This window comes from Anolis sagrei, chromosome 4 (assembly GCF_037176765.1).
Source record: "Anolis sagrei isolate rAnoSag1 chromosome 4, rAnoSag1.mat, whole genome shotgun sequence".
NCBI lineage: Eukaryota > Metazoa > Chordata > Lepidosauria > Squamata > Dactyloidae > Anolis > Anolis sagrei.
Genome location: NC_090024.1, coordinates 100,628,319 through 100,648,709, shown reverse-complemented (window position 1 = coordinate 100,648,709; position 20,391 = coordinate 100,628,319). Strand labels below are relative to the sequence as shown.

Below are 20,391 nucleotides of genomic sequence, written 5' to 3'. Positions count from 1 at the left end.
GCAGTCGGGCTTTATTTCCTGGAGGATGGACTGGTTGGATCTTCTCGCAGTCCAAGGCACTCTCAGCACTTTCCTCCAACACCACAGCTCAAAAGCATCGATCTTCCTTCGCTCAGCCTTCCCTAAGGTCCAGCTTTCACATCCGTAGGTTACTACAGGGAATACCATGGCTTTGACTAGGCGGATCTTTGTTGCCAGTCTGATGTCTCTACTCTTCACTATTTTATCGAGACTGGACATTGCTCTCCTCCCAAGAAGTAAGCGTCTTCTGATTTCCTGGCTACAGTCTGCATCTGCAGTAATCTTTGCACCTAGAAATACAAAGTCTGTCACGGCCTCCACGGTTTCTCCCTCTATTTTCCAGTTGTCAATCATTCTTGTTGCCATAATCTTGGTTTTTTTGACGTTTAGCTGCTCCCTAGTTTTACATTAACAATTAATTTTTATCTTACCTTAGATTTTCCAAGCTGCCATTCAGTGTTTGTGCTATCATATAGCTGAAGGAGGGTGGTACACTTTCCTTTCAAATCTTCTGGGAGAGTCAAATTCCTCATCAGGACTTTGTATCTGTAAAAATAAACAAGCAAAAATGTGTTTGCTTTTTCTCTCTCTCTTTTTAAAAAGAATGCTTCACTTGGGAGGTTGATTTTTGTTATCTTTTCTTCAATAGGAGGTTTACCTTTTATAAAAGTCTTGAAATGGCCTCCGCACTGGAAATCCAGCTCTTCGGATACGCACTGTCTCTAGCATACCAGAGTAACGCAGCTGGTTCAGCACCACATTCTGATCAAACTGGTCAGGCATCTAAAAAGCAAATGCGTGCAGTCTGAAACATGTGCTAGTGAACTAATACATCTAAATTTGCATAGCTGTGATTTAGGGAGAGCCAGAAATTCATAATTCAGAAGCATATGAGCTTGGCTATATTATTCTTAAATACAGAGTAATTTTCATTTTATATTACTTCTCGTTTACAAATCCATATTCAAAATGCATACATCTTGCATGGTGTCTTACATATGTAAAAGGACTTACATAGGTAAAACCACTTATGTTCCAATCTCAAACCTGCGGAGTTGGGATGTTTTAAACTCAGTTTCCAAGAAGTTTAAATGAGATGGGGTCACATGGGGCCCATCAGACGTGACAAGTGAAGTACAGAATATATTCTCGGGTACATCTTCACAAATTCAAAATATAAAATTGAGTATAAAATAAGATAAAATATAGTTTACAGACTATTGAATATCTTTAAGAGATTTCAGTATAGATTTGCCAACTGGGTTTTGAACCTTTAATATTAGGCTGAGACACAAACATGTAAAATGTGGAATTTTCTGAGGCATGGAGAAAGTTGGTAAGAAAAATACCAGAAGCAGGGCCAACTCAGAAAGCTGGCAAATCAGCTTCCAAGTGTAATAAGCCAAAGGGACAATAAACACAAGCAAGGATATAATGTAATGATCTCTCAAAGTAAATTTTAAGCCTTGGGAAAAATAAAATGCCTTGATTAGTATTCCTTAATAGTAATCAAACCCTACTTGAGAGGCAAATGGCAATGACACAAACTATGAGTTTAATTCCCTTAAGAATAGCTGAGAATTGGCTTATTTAAAGAAAAATGTTCTTTGTCTGGGTTGTTGTAGGTTTTTTCGGGCTATATGGCCATGTTCTAGAGGGATTCTCTCCTGACGTTTCACCTGCATCTATGGCAAGCATCCTCAGAGGTTGTGAGGTCTGTTGGAACTAGGAAAATTGGGTTTATATATCTGTGGAATGACCAGGGTGGGACAAAGAACTCTTGTTCTTTGTCTATTCTTTTTTTTAAAAGTTGCACAGTGAACTCTATAGTAAGACATTTGTTGGTTAGTATAAACCTCTGAAAATTGCGATCTGAAAACTAGCATTAAGTAGTGTTTATTATAGTGAAATTAAATGCTTTGAAAATGGAAATATGTTCATTTCTCTAAATACCTTTAAAAGGACTAGATCCCATTTGACACTGGAAACTAAGCAGCCTTGATTAGTATTTGAATGGGAATCCCAGGTGCTGTAGGATATATTTCAGTAGAAAGAACTTGTAAAACTACCTCTGAGTATTCTCCGCTCACCAAAAATTCTATGAAATTTAAGGAGTTGACGTAAGTCAACAGGTGACTTGAAGTCACATATACGCCCATGAGAGATTGGAAGAAAGGAATGCCTTATAACCCATGTTCAGTGTTACTGAAGAGAAAAGCAAAGTATCCTCTTCAGCTCCACCTTAAAAGACAAATGTGAGAAAGTCCCACTACTCTAAAGTTTGGCCCAACAGTTATAAGAACCTATTTAGTTAGTTATTTATTTACGACATTTATATGTCGCCCTTCTCACCCTAAAGGGGACTCAGAGCGGCTTACTATATATATATATATATATATATATATATATATATATATATATACACACACACACACACACACACACACACACACACACAATATATATATTATTAGCATAGTACAATATCAGTATTAAATATTACTATATAGTACTATACCATTATATTGTAATATTATTAGTAATATTACATGTAATATAAATATATAATTATAATATATTATTATTAGTATTATATTGCATTACATTATAATAATATTATAAATATTATATGTATATTCAATATGTTATATTATATTACATTATATTTTATTAGAATAGCACGGAAGACAAGCATAGCATGTTCTGAAAATCTGGTGACAGATCAGAACTATACTAACTCAGAAAGCAAGTCAACAGTTCATACACATATATACATAAGGCACATAAAAGGCTTTCAACATGGGTTTAGGTTGGAGTGTGAGCTGAGCAGCAGACCTAGCACTGTAAACCCTGTCTAAAACAAAGCTATACTTCATGAAATCAGCTTCAGCGTCTCCAATAAATGCCATGTGGTAACCTGATGTCAAGTTATACATACCTACCTTTCACCATGGGAGCTGAGCTTTTAGTCCAAATGAACTTATTCATGTGTTCTACCTCATAAAAATGCCCACGTGCAGTAATAAACCATTCTTGCAGCAATAAAACTTTCTTGACACACAACAAAGGCTTTCTGTGATCAGGATGAAGATGCATAAACGTTCAAAACACCCTGTATAGCCATATTCTAAAATATGCCAGCTTCAAACATAGCAATACACTTTTCTGAAAAAGCATTCCTTTCCATTTCTATATCATCTTTTCATTGTACATGATGTGACATAAAATGTACAAATCAAAATATATGGAAATAGTATTTCTCTAACAACTGATAGAAATCCCTAAGGTACACGTCTTCCCTTTGAAATCGTTTCATGACAGCACAATTCGAATATACTGCATTGCATTGCATTGCATTCCCTGCCATCGATGTATGCCGAGTAAGGGGGTGAGGAGGTCCGGAACTATGACACCACAGTCACGTCTCTCTATCGAGGACAAAGGCAGTTTTACAGAAGGACAGCAAAATGCATACATTCAGATTTGAAACAGAACAAAACGTATTTTGCAAAACTTACTGTAACTTTCAAAGAAGGGTAAAAGGGAGTGTGTGAAACTGCATATGAAGCTTTGTACTATATGGTACAAGTTTCATTTCAATACTTTCCAACACGCATTCCTCCCAAAACAATAAGTATATTTCAAGAACCAAGAATATCAAAAATCTACATTAGCACTCACCATTTTACAGGCACATTTCAGAGTCCTTTTTAGCACTGGAAGCCAAAATCCGTAAGGAAAGCAACTGCCACACTGACCTTTTTCTCTGCCTGGCTAAAGACACTGAACAATAATGAACACTATTCCTGGTGCTTTAAAAAGTACTCAGTTGCCAAGGCAACCCCTCCCTTTCTGAGGATAATTAGTGTGGTGTGGCTATGAGATCTGATGAAAGGGGGGGGGGGGCTGGACAGGAAAGCATACAAATGAGAGGCACAAGCAAGCAAGCGCAACAGATTCTCCTGCTCCTTGCTGCAGAGAGCAAACTCTGTGCACCTTGGAGAAAGGAACTTATACACTGGAGCTACTTAAAATTTAAATACTAATGGCTGTTATTAACTTATTAATACACTCAAACTGGAAAGTCAGGAATTAGAGGCTTGGTATTGCATTCTTTAACTGTCTCTCTGAAGTTAGCCGCCGAGTCCCACAACATAAGATATAAATATATGAAACATATATTGTAATGTGTTCCTCACAGACTATCACTTGTCATTTGGAAGATTTATTCCTTCCTGATTGGAATTTTCTCCTACCGCATGACTGCTGGGGCGATCAGTCAGTTGTACAATGCAACGGAGTTACAATCCAATATAGTGTCTTATAGATCGATTTCGTTCACAGATAAGTCTCAGCATCTGATAATGGGGTGCCTTCTTCCAAGTCTGGCAGGGTAGTGTCAATGTTTACTTTTCTGTATCGTAGGGTGATTCAGCCCAAGAACTTTCTCCCGACACAGTATTTTCCTCACCATGCTCTTTACTCAAGGACACAAGTGGTCTGGATTGTGTATGTTTTATTGAAGTGGATGATCCTGCAGAAGGCATGAACCTAGAGTGTCTTTTGGTAGTCTCTAAATATGTATCTGGGGTTGCCTAACGACTAAGAAGCTAGGCTACAAAAAATGGGGGGGGGGGGGTTCTAAGCAATGCAAAGAATTTTGAAGACTTTCCAACTTTGGTTCTGGAGGGCAAGCTTGAGCCACTGCTAAATGATGTGAGTGTCATAGCAAATCATGACTGTGATAAGCTACTATGATAAAATCAAACCAAAATGGGGGAAGATACACATAAGCCATTACTTCTCATTGTTTTTATCCTAATCTCAAAGCTCTCTACAGCCTCAATCCTGGCCAGAGTGAAGACAGAGGGGAGCAGAAGACAGTTCCATTTTGTCTTTACTAATAATATAATATAGTATATTGTATATACATATAATATTTATAATATTATAATGCAATACAATGTAATACTAGTAATAATAATACAATATTATAATTATATATTAACATTACATGTAATATTACAATATAATGGTATAGCGCAATATAGTAATATATAATATGGATATTGTACTATGCTAATAATATAATATATTGTATGAAAATATATCTTGTAAGCTGCTCTGAGTCCCCTTCGGGGTGAGAAAGGCAGCATAAAAATGCCGTAAATAAATAAAATAATAAATAATTTAGTCCTGAGTAGATCAGACCTAGACAGCCAGTGGTTTAAGTGTTGGTCTAAGAATCAGAAGATCAGAGTTTATATCACCATTCAACCATAGAAATCTATTAGGTGACCTTGGGTAAGCAAAACTCTGTCAGCATTAAAGGAAGGCAATGGCTTACTTCCATTGGATAAATCTATTATCGTTCTTGTTAACTGTTGTCAAGCTAATTTTGACTTATGGCAACCCTATGAATAAGGGACCCCAAGTCATCAATTATTCTGTTTAGGTCTTGCAGATTCATGATTGTGTCATCCTTGACTGAGTCTATCCAACCGTAATGTGGTCTTCCACTTTTTCTACTGCCTTCTACCTTACCAAGCACTATTGTATTTTCTAATGAGTCATGTCTTTTTAGAATATAACAGCAGCAGCAGCAGCAGCAACAACAACAACAACAACAACAACAACAATATCCCCCATCCCCATCAGATGCTGCCTTGTTGTTGGCGGGGGGGGGGGGGGGGGGAGGGACTTCACTGCTTCTATGATGTTTAGAGCTGTGCTGGCAGTAGTGCAAACTACCTGTAGGTTCAACCAAGCCAGAGTTGTCTATAATGGCTCAGTCGTCACCCAGGATAATAAGGACCATGGCAAGTGCTTCTCCTGGACACCCGTTGACAAATGGGCTACAGGAACCCTGACCCACTGCTGAGCAACCAGGGCATGGGCCTGTATGGCAACTGAAAGGAAAACTTCAAAAGCAGCAGAGATTTTCAGTATCACAGAATCGAACTCTCATGAACTGCTATTATAGTTCGAAACCCTAAAAATGTTATTATCAAAAATGGATCTACCAGCTGTGGAAACTTGAAATCCAGATTCAAGTGACAAAGAACTGGTGGGATCACAAGCCTGAAAAAGTTATGGAACATGTCAAGCTATGCTGGGACTTCTGAATTCAGACTGACATCAAAATTGTGGGGAAAAAACAAGTATGGATCGTCGATGCTAAAATTCCAGGTGACCACAGAATTGACAAGAAGCAACTGGAAAAGCTTACACAATATGAGGATTGAAAGATCGAATAGCAAAGACTCTGGCACAAGCCAGTAAAGGTGGTCCCAGTGGTGATCGGCAAACTGGATGCAGTACCTAAAGACCATGGCATGCACTTAAAAAACGATTGGCGCTAACAAAATTATCATATGTCAGCTGCAAAAGCCCACTCTACTCAGAGCTGCACGCATTATTCGCTGATATATCACACAGTCCTAGACACTTGTGAAGTGTCTGATGTGTGATCAAATACAAAAGCCAGCATAGTCATCTTGTTCGCTGTGTACTAATCTTGCTATGTATCAAACAATAATAATTTATTACAGTCTCTCTTTAGTCATCTTGGGTTCTAAGGAGAGTTCTGATTTGATCTGCTCTTGGATGTATTTATTTGTCCTTTTAGCAGTCCATAGTATCTATATTCACAAGCACCACATTTCAAATGAGTTGATTTTTAATCAACGAGCATTCTTCATTGCTCAGCATTCACAACCATACATAGAAATGAGAAATAGGATAGCATGAAAAATCTCAACTTTAGTATTCAATGACCTTCAAGATCTTTTCTAATTCCACATAACTGTAGTCTCCATTCTGATTAATGTCTGAGCTAAGGCAAAAAAAAATCCTGAATGATTTCAATGTTCCTCACCATGTTTTTTTTTTTTGGGGGGGGGGGGGTGCACCTGCCATTTTGGGCACTAGCAGCAGAGTGGAGCTGAGGTTGCCATTTTAAATAGGGGCTACTCCAAGGCTTGCGGAGAGACTGACAAGCCTCAGTGGGCTTATAGAGGAAGTCCCTATTAAAAATAGTTACTGATGCTCTGCTCCTCAAGTACCCAAAATGTCTGGGAGCACAAAGCATTTTCAGCACTCACTCATTGATAAGCTGAACGTTTTGAGGTTAATTTTTGTCACAACTATTACAATTTATACACGATCATATAAAGTATACTGATATGCAGAAGGAAAGAGTATGGTGCCTTACAGGTGTATTTACTCCTTTGACTTTTCTATATTTTATTTTGTTACAATTTGGAGTGGAAATTGATTTGGTTGTCATTGTTACCCCTTAATATACCCAAGATACCCAGTGCAGTATATTTTCAGCTGAGGCAGAAAGTTGAAATAAACAACATTTCAGGTTGTAATGCAAATAAAATGGGAGAACGTGAAAGCCGTGTGTACACTTCTGCAAGGTGGTGTAAGAGGGTATTATTTGTATCTTCCTCAATCGTTTCTTAAATGCTTGAAAGCAAAATCTGAAATAAGCTGATTAATGGAGATGCTAGGAAGCTTAGTTTTGACCCTGTCCCCATTTAAAACACAACAAAACATTCAGAAGCAATTGTCAATAAAGTAGAAATTAGATAAATGCATACTTGATTGCAACTATAGACAATAAAAAGCCAATACAGTCAAGAGTTGTGTAATTTCCAATACACTTTTTGCAACTGGAAATTTGCTAGAAGGCTTTGTAGCTCAAGGCTTCAAGTTCTTAGGAGCTTATGTGCTTGAGACCAAAAAGCTCTTAAGCTGATAGATATCTGGTCTGAGGTGCCTTGAGCCAGATGAAGTGTAAAGTTGGTGTCAAAACAGGAATTACTGGGCAAAACTTCCGAAGGCAGACATATTGACACTCCATCTCCAACCCCAAACTCTTCTCTTCTGTTTATTTATAGCAGTGGTTCCCAACCTTTTTTTGATCAGGGACCACTTTGACCAGGGACCACTCTAAAATATTAGTACGAAAAGGGTTAAAAATCAGTTTTTGGTGAACTTTATATTTGGTTTGGTTTTCTGGGGTGCTGACTCCAAAAATTACATTAGATAGACCACATCAGCTCTAGTGTCTGATACAGAACGTATGCCACCCAGTTGTCGCCATCTGCTCGCCCACAGAAAACCATTCTTAAAATCTAGAGCTGATATGGTAATAGTAATATTTCCAGCATAGACAACCACTCCCCTCCCGACATCCCAGTTGCCTTGGCACTATAAGAGGGTTTCGTGAGACCAGTTGCTCTAGTTTCTGCGTGGTTTCGAGCCAACGGTGTAGTAATGGTGAGGCTACGAACCATATTTTGTCTGATGTAAACTAACAAAAACTGGTGAGAACTGAGAAAGCAATGGACAGAATTCAGAAAACACAAAGGTTTAACACACATTAAGAAAATAACTAGAGTCTAGAAAAAATATGCTAGCGTAAAAATCTTGAGAAAAATGGCATTATTTTGAAATTTTATTCTTTCCAAGTATAATTCTATAGTGTATATATTCCAGCTGAAATGTAAAGTACTGTATTTATTTTTTTGTAAGATGCACATTCCCCCTCCCCCCATATAAACATTTCTAAAAATGGGGTGCATCTTAGAATCATAGGTGCCGATAGATAGATAGATAGATAGATAGATAGATAGATAGATAGATAGATAGATAAGATATTCTGTTGTTGGTACTGAAATTAGTTTGTTTTTTATGGTGTCTTGGGATTGACACAGTTGATTACTAACTCTATGCTCGACATCTAAAGCACATTAATATTGAGACAGAACAATACCAAGAGCTTTTAAAACAAAGAATAAAAAATTAACATTTTTTGTAATGAAAGCATAGTGTAAGAAGAAGAAGAAAGAAGTTCAATTGGCATCGAAAACTGTTTAATGTGGTTAGGAATATTAAAAAGAGCTGGAAACAGTTAAGAACAATGTTCCAAAATAAGACAATTAACAGTGAAGCATTTCCAAACAGAACTAGGAAAGAAATGGCTCAAGAGAAATGGAAAAAAAGACTTCTTCCACACTAAAAAGGCATAAATATGCTCTGAAAATGTATTCTTCTCCAGACACTAGGAAACCAACACCAAAGAGATAGAAGTTTTTCTTACTCCCAGAAAAAAGTTCAAGAGCTCTAGTAGCATTGTAAAAAGTCTCTATTTGAGATCACTCTCCCTTACCTTACTTTAAATGTTGGGAGAACAATTAACAAGCACTTTAAAAAGAACTCAGCAAACACACACACACAAATGATTTAGTAAGAACTGAAATGAAATTAAAACAATTATGATGGTACCTTTCTTTTATATTCCTGTGAATAGTCTGCATCACATTCCCAGACCAACAACAATATGCAAAACTATTTTGCATTTATGTCATTCAATATTCCTATTGTCATTGTATTGATTTATGCCTAAACTGATGGCTTGCCCAAGAGGCTCCAGGGAGTCTTTCACTAAACAAAGATTTGGATGACAATGAAGTAAATTACTGAGTCACAATCTTTCTCATTTGCTTATGACAAATGGAAAATATACAGTACAAATAAGGGGCTAATAGGCAGTACATGAGCTGCTGGGTTCCAAATAATAACCTGGAAGACAATGCAGAACTTAGAAAGGAAGTACTGAAAGGAGGATTTCAAAGTGACCAAACTTTTCATCTTTCTCCAATAAAGGTTGCTACAAAGGTAGGTAGGCAGGTAGGCAGGTAGGTAGGAGCCCCCGGTGGTGCAGTGGGTTAAACCCCTGTGCTTGCAGGACTGAAGACCGACAGGTCGCAGGTTCGAATCCGGGGAGAGGCGGATGAGCTTCCTCTATCAGCTCCAGCTCCTCATGCGGGGACATGAGAGAAGCCTCCCACAAGGATGATAAAAAAAAACATCAATTCGTCCGAGCGTCCCCTGGGCAACGTCCTTGCAGACGACCAATTTTCTCACACCAGAAGCGACTTGCAGTTTCTCAAGTCACTCTGGATACAACCAAAAAACAAAAACAAAAAAGTAGGTAGGTAGGAAAGAAAGAAAGTTTTTCTACAGACAAACTACTTCTAGAAGGGTGATTTCATGGTTATATTCTTGGAGTAGTGTAGAGATATCATGTGGTCTTCAAGATACTGCTGGACTGCAGCTACCAGCATTTTTTACCATTTGGTTGTTCAGGATACAGCTGCTGAAACTTTCAGTTCAACATGTGAAGGTCTGCATGATTTGCACCCTTGGTATAGTGCAATGTGTTCACACTAATATGTTTGAAGCAATGGTGGTCAACATTGGAATTGGAATTGCTGGGATCTAGCTTGAGTGTCTGGCATGCTACTATGTTCTTCAGTTTCACAAGTACTATCACACTCAGGAAAAGCAGATATCTGGAATGAATGAGAATGTCTGAGACTTTATTTCGATCCTGCCCTATCTCCCCAGTGGAGACTCAGGATGGCTTACAACATACAGAGAGGCAAGCATTCAATGCTGTGTAAAAATACAAAATAACATAAACCAAAAGATAAAAGATGGAAGTATAATAGAAGATTGATTTGGACAACACCTGAGAGATTTAGGAGGACCCTGAGCGAGGGCCGGGTAAATGAGCTTGGAGGGCAATATTTGGCCTCTGGGCCTTAGTTTGAGGACCCCTAATATAAAGTTTATGAATGAAGAGGGATGAATCTTATCCATTTTGTGGATAAGGAGTGTTCATTCCTTTAGAGAAAAGGGGAGAAGAGACATGATCCATTCCATGGCAGGCTCACCTCTACAAACAGGGAGATCAACAGAGGTTTCTTTTGAGGCAAGGAGCGCAGTCAGACTACAGAGCACAACAATGACTTTGAACATGTTATGCACACTTTCACTGTAACTGTAAACAGGCTACAGGGACTGTGGCTCAGCTGGCTGGGAGTCAGCCGCATTAAGATCACTACTGACCGAAAGGTCATGAGTTTTAAGCCAGACCAGGTCGGAGTGAGCTCCCGACCAAAATTGTGTAGCTTGTTGACGACCTTTGCAGCCCGAAAGACAGTTGCATCTGTCAAGTAGGAAAATTGGGTACCACTTTGTGGGGAGGCTAATTTAACTGATTTATGAGGCAATAAAAAAATAACCAGGAAGTATGTAAAGAATGAGGAAGCGACAGCTCCCCCTGGTGGCCAGAGGCGGGAATGTAAAATAGCCTCTGTGTATCTGGCTATATATGTTGTGTGTCTATGGCACTGAATGTTTGCCATGTATATGTACATTGTAATCTGCCCTGAGTCCCCTGCAGGGTGAGAAGGGTGGAATATAAATGCTGTAGCTAACTAACTAACTAACTAACTAAATAAATAAATATAAGGAGCAAAATATAGCCTCCAAATTGTCAATATGCATAGAAATTGTAATTTCCTATAACAGGCTTATGATTCTTATTTTTAAGCATCTTATAATAGGCTTAAGATTCAAATACAATATGCCAGTGTTCAATCCACCTTAATTTTTGGACATGTGCATGTGTGGGCACAAAGGCCAGGACCACGAAATTGAGCAAGGCACACGGGATGCCTTTTTACCCATGGGAAACAGACACTGTTCAAAGTAATAAAGATATGGAGGGGAATAAAAGGTTTAAAGCTTTTTCTTTAGCTTCAGGGCTGACAAATCTCACTAAACTGGCAGCAGGAGTCCGAGCACAGATCCCAGCTGGAGACCTGGAGAGGCCTTCCTCTCCACCTGTGAAAATGCTGTTACCATTTCTTCTCCGGTCATCATAATTAAAGCCTACAGTCCCTGCTGGATAAGCCTCAATCTGGCCTCTCCCCTTTTTGCCTCATTGTTATCAGTCAGTGGTCTTCCGCTGAAGAAAAGTCAATCAGGCTTCATGCTAGTCAGAGATTTGCCCATTCGACAAAACCATGCTGTGCAACACTAATTAAGAGACAGCTGTCCTCTCCCACCTAACTCCTGGTGACCAAAAGGCAGGCAGATCATTGTTTACGGCAATGGGCAGGAGGTCTGTGCCACGGGTCTGAACAAGTGTGCCATCACAAACACAATATCTCTGTTTTAGAGGAACAGATGCACTCTTCTCTGCATTGTATACAAACTAATGTCAAGGGATTTTATGGCATTTACACCTCTTAGCAATGGGATATTCTTTAAACCATATGGATAGACTTTTCAAGTGATCTTTTTTATTCTGCCAGACTCTCCAGTTTCTCTCTTCTATACACATTTGTTTTGAATACAGTTCTAGGTGCACTTGTTCTGTAAACATATATAACCTGTAAACCAATTAAATGATCATCACCTAGCAATATTACTCTTTTAACATTTATTTATACATTGATTTCATATACACACCAGGGCCAGAAAGGCCTCCACATTTCTTTTTCATGTATATTCAAGTTCGGGCTCCAGTGATATATAACTTACCCGCATCAATTCAAAACCCTACATTAAACTTTAGTCAACAAATATTTCGCAGTCTTCATCTATAGAATTTTTAAACTAAATAGTTACTGAATTGATGATGCAGCAGTTTATTCAATTCAAAGAAGGACTTGTTGTTGTTTTGAAACTCTACTCCTTATCTTCCATTCACAAGACATAAAGATCTCTTTTCAAAATATTTTGTGGCCAACAGATCATTCTTATCAATGAGTAACACAGAAAAGACTGAAAAGCCACAAAGCTTTCCTACATAGTACATTTGCATTTAAAGTAATATAATACTAATCAATGTTCTTGCCTCAACTTCAGCTACAAAATAGTTTTTGTGCCTCGTGGAGACCAACAAGCCTGTTCAAATTAACTACTCCAATCCTTACATTAGGAATATAATGGATGTGGTGGCTCAATGGGATAAACTGCTGAGCAACTGAACTTGTTGACCAGAAGGTTGACAGTTCCAATTTGCAGGAAGGGTGAGCCCCAGCAGCTTCTGACAATCTAGCAGTTTGAAAATATGCAAACATGAGTAGATCAATAGGTACCACCTCAGCAATGCCAAGTAAACAGCATCCCATGCAGTCATGCTGGTCATATGACCCAGGAGGTGTCTACAGACAACGCTGGCTCTTTGACTTTGAAATGGAGATGAGCACCACCTCCACAGCCAGAGATGAAAAGGGATGAAGCCTTTACCTTTATTTGTGTATTTGTGTTCTGTTGTTTCTAGGCATTGAATGTTTGCCTTTGTGTCTATATATCCTGGAATCTGCTCTGAGAGATAGGGCGGATTATCATCATCATTATCATCATCACTATTATTATGTGTGGCTAGAACCAGGGCTGAAATCAAAATTTCAACACAGACCAAGAATAATTCCTCTTTTTATTACTCTGTCTGCACAGATGACATATCTAATATTAAACTAATCTATTAACATGTCCAACAGGGGCTAAATTGGTAGGCAATTGATACCTTAAGAATAGAAAGTATAAAAATGGTATTATGGCTGTGATCCACAAATGGCTGTGCTATGATGACAGTTTTTTTCTCACTAAGTCAGGATAAATGAAAGTCGGCATAGCCTTGTAAACTCCCTATGTTCTAGGTGGTCTAAAGATGACAAGGTTATCCCTAGCAAGGCTAATAACTACAAGGCTAATAACTACAAGGACACTTGTCAAACTTGACCTTACCAACCAGAATGGCATGACTGCTTGGAGAATTATGTCCTGTCAAAATGCCAGAAATTTCTACAATTTATCAGTACTGAAGTTTCCTGGCCTTACGAAATTTGTCAAAACACAGACAACAACCTGTGAAGGAGATTCCTTTGTACTCAAATTGCCACCTCCAAACGCTCACTGTCTTGAACTTCTCATATTGAGCATGTTCAATGCATGAATTAAAGCCAGATGAGCTACAGAGAAGTAAAAAAAAAAAATCCTGACCACTTTGGGATATTATAAAACACATATTATTTTAATGTTAAATGGTATGAAAAGGATTTGCAAAGGATAAACTGATGCACCTGGAGGCTTTGAAGAACAGCAATTCCCAGAGGTAGGTTGATTTGAGGATTCTGAGGCTATCAAGAACCTCAAAACACTGGAAAGAGGCAGTATGCAGCCTCTAGGTTGCACTTTGCCCAGCATTTATTTATTTATTTTGTCATGTCAGGAGCAACTTGAGAAACTTCAAGTCGCTTCTGGTGTGAGAGAATTGGCCGTCTGCAAGGACGTTGCCCAGGGGACGCCCGGATGTTTTGATGTTTTTATCATCCTTGTGGGAGGCTTCTCTCATGTCCCTGCATGAGGAGCTGGAGCTAATAGAGGGAGTTAATCATGAAGGTGGTGGACTGTACACCTTCAGCAAAATGAAGGTGGTGGGCTGCACACATCCATGTAGCATCCAATTGAGTAAAACAGGAGCTCTTTTGATTAGATATTTTGTGAGATATGGTCATGTTAGAGTTAATGTTCGGGGCAATGGTGGAACCTAACACACTGGAAGAAAGGAATCTCTAATGGAAACGGGTCTCTTATTAGTTTAAATGAGGATTTCGAGTATCAGCCTTTGTAGACCTTAAAGTAGTTGCTTCTCCGGATAAAGTGGGGTTAATCTAAAGGCTATATATATATATATATATATATATATATATATAGGAGAGGGGAGTGAGGTATTGTGAATTTTTGCAGGTTTTATAGCTTTTTGTTCTTTCAAGAAGGCATAAACTCTTGATTATATATATTTATTTATTATGACAATTACTAGAACCAAAAATGAACAACTCTTGATTAATTTCAAGAAGAGTACAGGGAAGAATGTTTAATGTGCAACAGAACTGTTTACTTCTGTATGCAATGTGATAAGAGTAACATGTAATTTGCTTTTCTCTTTCGTGAAAAAGAATTTAGGTGTTTCATGTTTGTAATGAATACATAATCATCTGGTTGTCAATATCAAGAAATATATGAGACTTTTGCAGTATTTATCAGGAATATATCTGTCTGGGGACTTTATATTTCCCCCCAGTATTTGCAGATAACTGTTTATTAAAAAATATTGGGGACAATCACTTTTATACACTTATCTGTTTTAAATGTGTTTATATCTGTTTGGAATCTGGCTTTGATGAAAGAATAGATGTTTCTGGAACACACTGAACATTTAAATAAATAAAGCTTGAGTACTTGCTTCTCCCTTGACTTTGTTTATACAACTGGCAGCTATCAGCCATGTTCTGTGGGCTTTCGGGTGCTGGTCCAGCTCCCGCTTTTTGTAATCTGGACTGGCTACGAAATCAGGAAATGTACTGAGTGTCTGTTTGGTTAGGCAGACCACACATTGTGCAGAACTAGACTCAGGAGAGAAGTACCAGCTGGAGGTGTATTTCCCAACTACTACGAGAACTGTGTCAACTTTACCCTAGTTTCACTCACATTTCTGGTCTCCAATATTTGTAGTAATACTAACAAAAATTAGCCAATTTGATGAAAGAAAACATGCTTCTCTGTGATAACACCCATTCTTGCTAAAATTGTCCTGCAATTCAAAGGGTAAAAAAGTCCAAGATATACACAACTCTGTGAAAGAAACAGACTGGCCGCTTGGCACAATAACAGGTACACATTCCTGACAATTCCAGCAAGTTTTGGAAAAGGGTGAGGAACCAATTAAACACTATTCTGAACTTTCTCCTTGGCTTATTAGTAGATTTGGCCAAGAAGCTGTAACAGGAAATTAGCCAGCCTCAGCACACAGCTAATATTTAATATGGGTAAATTAGGAAATCTAGGAAATATTTCACTGAGCCGCTTTGTGTTGCTAGGAAACTAAAGGTCAGGTGACATCCAAAGGCCAAATTTATTCCCATTCCCTTGGTAAACTCATAGAGCCTCTTTCATTCCAGATTCCGATTCTGTGAGTTGGGACTGAGAAACCTAGTGACCCTGCCACTCTCACAACCTAATTGTGATTCAGGGCTCCTTAGTTCCACCCTGATCTCTCAACTCATATCCAATTTATTTATGCACACAAGGATCGGGAGCAAATGATGCTGCCACCTGCTGGTTTTCACCATGCAGCTGATCTTCTTAGGACAGCTGAGGACTTCCTTCATGGTGTAGACTTAGAGCAATGTTTCTCAACCTTCCTAATGCCGCAACCCCTTAATATAGTTCCTCATGTTGTGGTTACCTCCAACCATAACATTATTTTCGTTGCTACTTCATAATTATAATTTTGCTTTGTTGTTCATTCGTTCAGTTGCTTCCGACTCTATGTGACCTCCTGGACCAGCCCAAGCCAGAGCTCCCTGTCAGCCGTCATCACCCCCAGCTCCTTCAAGGTTTTGCTACTATTATGAATTGTAATGTAAATATCTGATATGCAGGAAGTATTTTCATTCACTGGATCAAATTTGGCACAAATACCCGATATATCCACATAGAATACTTGTGGGTTTTTTTTGGGGGGGGGGGGGTATTGATTTTGTCATTTGGTAGTTTTAGCTTCTGGGATTTATAGTTAACCTATAATCAAAGAGCATTCTGAACTCCACAAATGATGGAACTGAATCAAACTTGGCACACAGAACTCCCATGACTAATAGAAAATACTGGAAGAGTTTGGTGGGTATTGACCTTGAGTTTTGGAGTAGTAGTTCATCTACATCCGAAGAGCACTGTGGACTTAATAATAATAATAATAATAATAATCATCATCATCATCATCATCATCATCTTTATTTATACCCCGCCTCTATCTCCACAGAGGGGACTCGGGGCAGCTAATATGAGGCCAAGCCCAAAGATACAATACAGCAAAATAAAATAAAATACAAAACAACAAAAATGTTCCCCAACTAAGATGCCTGCTTCTATTCAACAGCATTATGAAAGAGCATTGTTCAGGAGCTCCTAGTGAGTGAAACAGTGTATTGGCAGTATTTCAAAAAGTGAGTCAGATAAGTTTGCATACATCAACTAATCATCTAAAACAGTGTTTCTCCACCTTCCTAATGCCGCGACCCCTTAATACAGTTCCTCAGGTTAACCTACAATCAAAGAGCATTCTGAACCCCATCAGAGATAGAATTGGGCCAAACGTCCCACACCTAACCACCATGACCAACAGAAAATATTGTGTTTTCTGATGGTCTTTGGCGACCCCTTTGATGCCCCCTCACGACCCCCCCCCGGGGTCCCATCCCCCAAGTTGAGAAACACTGGCTTATGAGACTCTGGAGGCATCCTTACAGAAAGCAAGATTCCCACAAAAGCATGAATGGCATAGGCTTAAGAATTGCCTTGGTACCATTGATACTAATCAGGAACAACATCCCCTTTAACTCTTCATGAAACACCCCATTTATAGGGTTAATACACTGATCCCTGTGTGCTAAAAAACAACATTTTCCTTCATTGAGGTGTATAGGAAAAGGGTTGCATGGTGCTCTTTGTAATTTAGCATCTTGAAAGACACTATCAGATCACTTGGAAATATATTTTCTTTCCCCATCCCTCCCAAGGTAAGTCTTCCCTGTTTGCATGGATTAGCATTAATTTTGCAGTGATGTCAACTATATGTAGCAGCAAGCAGCTTCTCTCCTAGTTAGTTGTGCACACCCTAATCTAAAATCCAGAATATGTTAGGATCCAAATTAACATTAACCATCCCTAGCATTTATGGTAAATAAGGGGGGGGGGGGGAAGAAATCTGCAAGGAAGCAGGAAGAAGGAAGAAGCATAATTTACTGAGACAAACACCTCAACTGCTAACCATGGTTTGCAGGGAATGTATTATGCCTAAATTTAAATAATGTGTTCCCCAGAAGTAGCAAAGAAGTAGCAAAGGTTTGCTTTCGATGTTTCCTCTGATCTAACTTCTTAGTATTTATGGAAAGTTGCAAGCCACCTGTGTTCTTATGCCATCCTTTCATCTAGTCAGTGCTAAGAGTTGGGTGAAGCTTTAGTCTGCTAAGTCTCATGTCTATTTTGTTGCAAGCACAACACAGCCAAGTCAGCAGAAAACCAACTAATTTAATGTATTGTCGAAGGTTTTCATAGCCGGAATCAATGGGTTGCTATGAGTTTTCGGGGCTGTATGGCCATATTCCAGAAGCATTCTCTCCTGACATTTCACTCACATCTATGGCAGGCATCCAGAGAGGTTGAGGGATTTGTTGGAAACTAGGCAAGTGAGGTTTTATATCTGTGGAATGATCAGGGTGTCTGCTTGAGGCAGGTGTGAATGATGCAAATGGCCACATTGATTAGCATTGAATGGCCTTGCAGCTTCAATACCTGGCTGGTTGCTGCCTGGAGGAATCCTTTGTTGGGAGATGTTTGCTGGCACTCATTGATTCTAGTCTTGAATTCCCTTGCTTTTTGATTGTTGCACCTTCCAACAAAGGATTCCCCTGGACAGCAATCAGCCAGGCATTGAAGCCGCAAGGCCATTAAATGCTAATCAAGGTGGCCATTTGCAATATTCACACCTGCCTCAAGCAGACAAGAGTTCTTTCTCCCACCCTGGACATTTTCACAGATATATAAACCTCGCTTGCCTAGTTTCCAGCAGGTCCCTCAACATCTGATGTAGGCGAAACATCAGGAGATAATGCTTTTGGAGCATGGCCATACAGCCTGGAAAACTCACAGCAACCCAATTGTAATTTAACCTCTAGTTTAGCAAAGGACTGGCAGTTCCTATCTTATTGTCCTTGAGTAGAATATATGCACCTGTTTAAAGGGATCTCCTGAGCCACAGGTAGAGGCCACCAGCAAACTGTTGGGAATTTTGAGAGGGTAGTCTTAAGAAAAATATTATTTTTATCAGTAGTCTGTATTGGAAAACAATTTGGAGCACTCTAACCACATGCTCAAACTCTTTCCATTTGTGGCCTGAAAAGTATGGCATACTTTTGGGAATACATTTCAATGAATTCATGCATAGAACGGGATGTTTAGCACATTTGATCCTCTTCAGTTAAAAAGTAGTTTTAATGTGTACGTTACAAATCATTTTTGATCAGAATCTAAAAATGCTTCTTTACATAGATGGCTTGGACTGGTGGGATTTATCATACCATTCTTAGAGGGCATAAAAAGCTTTTTAAAAGCTGGAATAAGCACAAATTGTGGTGGCTGGCACACTCTCCATGGGTACTCTTCTCCTTTCAGCTAAATCTGGGGCAGCTATTCATCTACGAAAGCTGATACCGCACAAGAGTTGGCACTTATCAGTGGTTCTCTGGGAAGTGGAGAAATGCTTTCAGTCATTTGCTTTATCTTTCCATTAGACCATTAAAAAGCTGCAGGCCTGGAAATCTGCTGATCACAATTAAGTATATTAAAAGATAATTACTTGCTGCATGTTTTCTTTAAATTGTGAAATAGGCATGCAGTGATAATAGCCAAGAACCTTTGATGGCTTTGTTCGTCCGTTAACATAATGACATTATTACACATTAATGTTCACCGGAGTCATTTGAGATATAACCCAGAGTTATGGCTATGTATTTTCTCAATTCAATTCATTTCTTCTTTCTTTTTGGGCATCATTTGCCCGCACAAATCTCTATTAACGGAACAAACAACTGAATGAGGATATCTTTTAACAACGAAAATGGACACATTTCCTAGAACTGGTTGAATGTACAGTGAAAACACATAAAAGAATCTATGGCACTTAAGGCCAGTTTCCCAATAGCTCCTACAATCTGGACCAGCACAAAAGAAAACCCATTTTCTGTTCATACTTTCTGGGGAAGCTGTGGCAAACTCTGCTCCCTTTCAAGCGTAGGTTTATATGTTCACTTATTTAGGGCTGACACGCTTTCTTGTTTGCTGACAAGGCTCACGTGCCACCAAAAGCTTCATGACTGGCAGAAGTGCAACATGTGCCGTTTTCATGATGACTGCATCTCTCGGTCAGGAAAAGTTGCTATTGTTTCTATGTTGTACCACAGCCAGGAATGGAACAGCTGCCACTTTTCACTGCATCCATTTGGGGCAATGGGGAAAGCTGCACCTGTTGCATTTCATGGAGTCATGTAGCCTCCAAGGGTCACAGGAGCCCTACTAGAGAATGAATCATGGCAACTGAAAACATATCATATATTCATAAAATTGGATATATACATTCACATACAAATGTTTGGTGTGTAAACTGGAAAAACTATGCTTGAAATCTTATAACCAACTTAGATGCGCATAAGTGTGGCTTGCATATTGAAGTCCTTTCGTAGATAGCGCGGGAGGGTATTCTCCAACAGTCTTCCACTATCATTATGCGGAGGGGGTGATTAAGTCTCTTACCGGTGGAAAGGAAGAGGCAATTCAGACCATGAAGACCTGGCTGCTCTAGGCTCTTAGGGGAAGAAAAAAATAGATTCACTCCTTTTGAGAAAACACTCACATTTCCCCCTTATCCGAGAGAGC

At 39.0% G+C, this 20,391-nt stretch overlaps 1 protein-coding gene across 1 annotated transcript in view; it reads right to left on the bottom strand.

The window, feature by feature from the left end:
• Window positions 1-20,391, bottom strand: part of MYO10 (myosin X) — a 208,192-nt gene that overhangs the window by 48,022 nt on the left and 139,779 nt on the right. The window contains exons 20-21 of the mRNA XM_067467535.1: window positions 680-804; window positions 453-567 (exon numbers count right to left, since the gene is read on the bottom strand). Coding sequence (XP_067323636.1) covers window positions 453-567; window positions 680-804 — 240 coding nt within the window. The remainder of the gene's footprint in view (window positions 1-452; window positions 568-679; window positions 805-20,391) is intronic.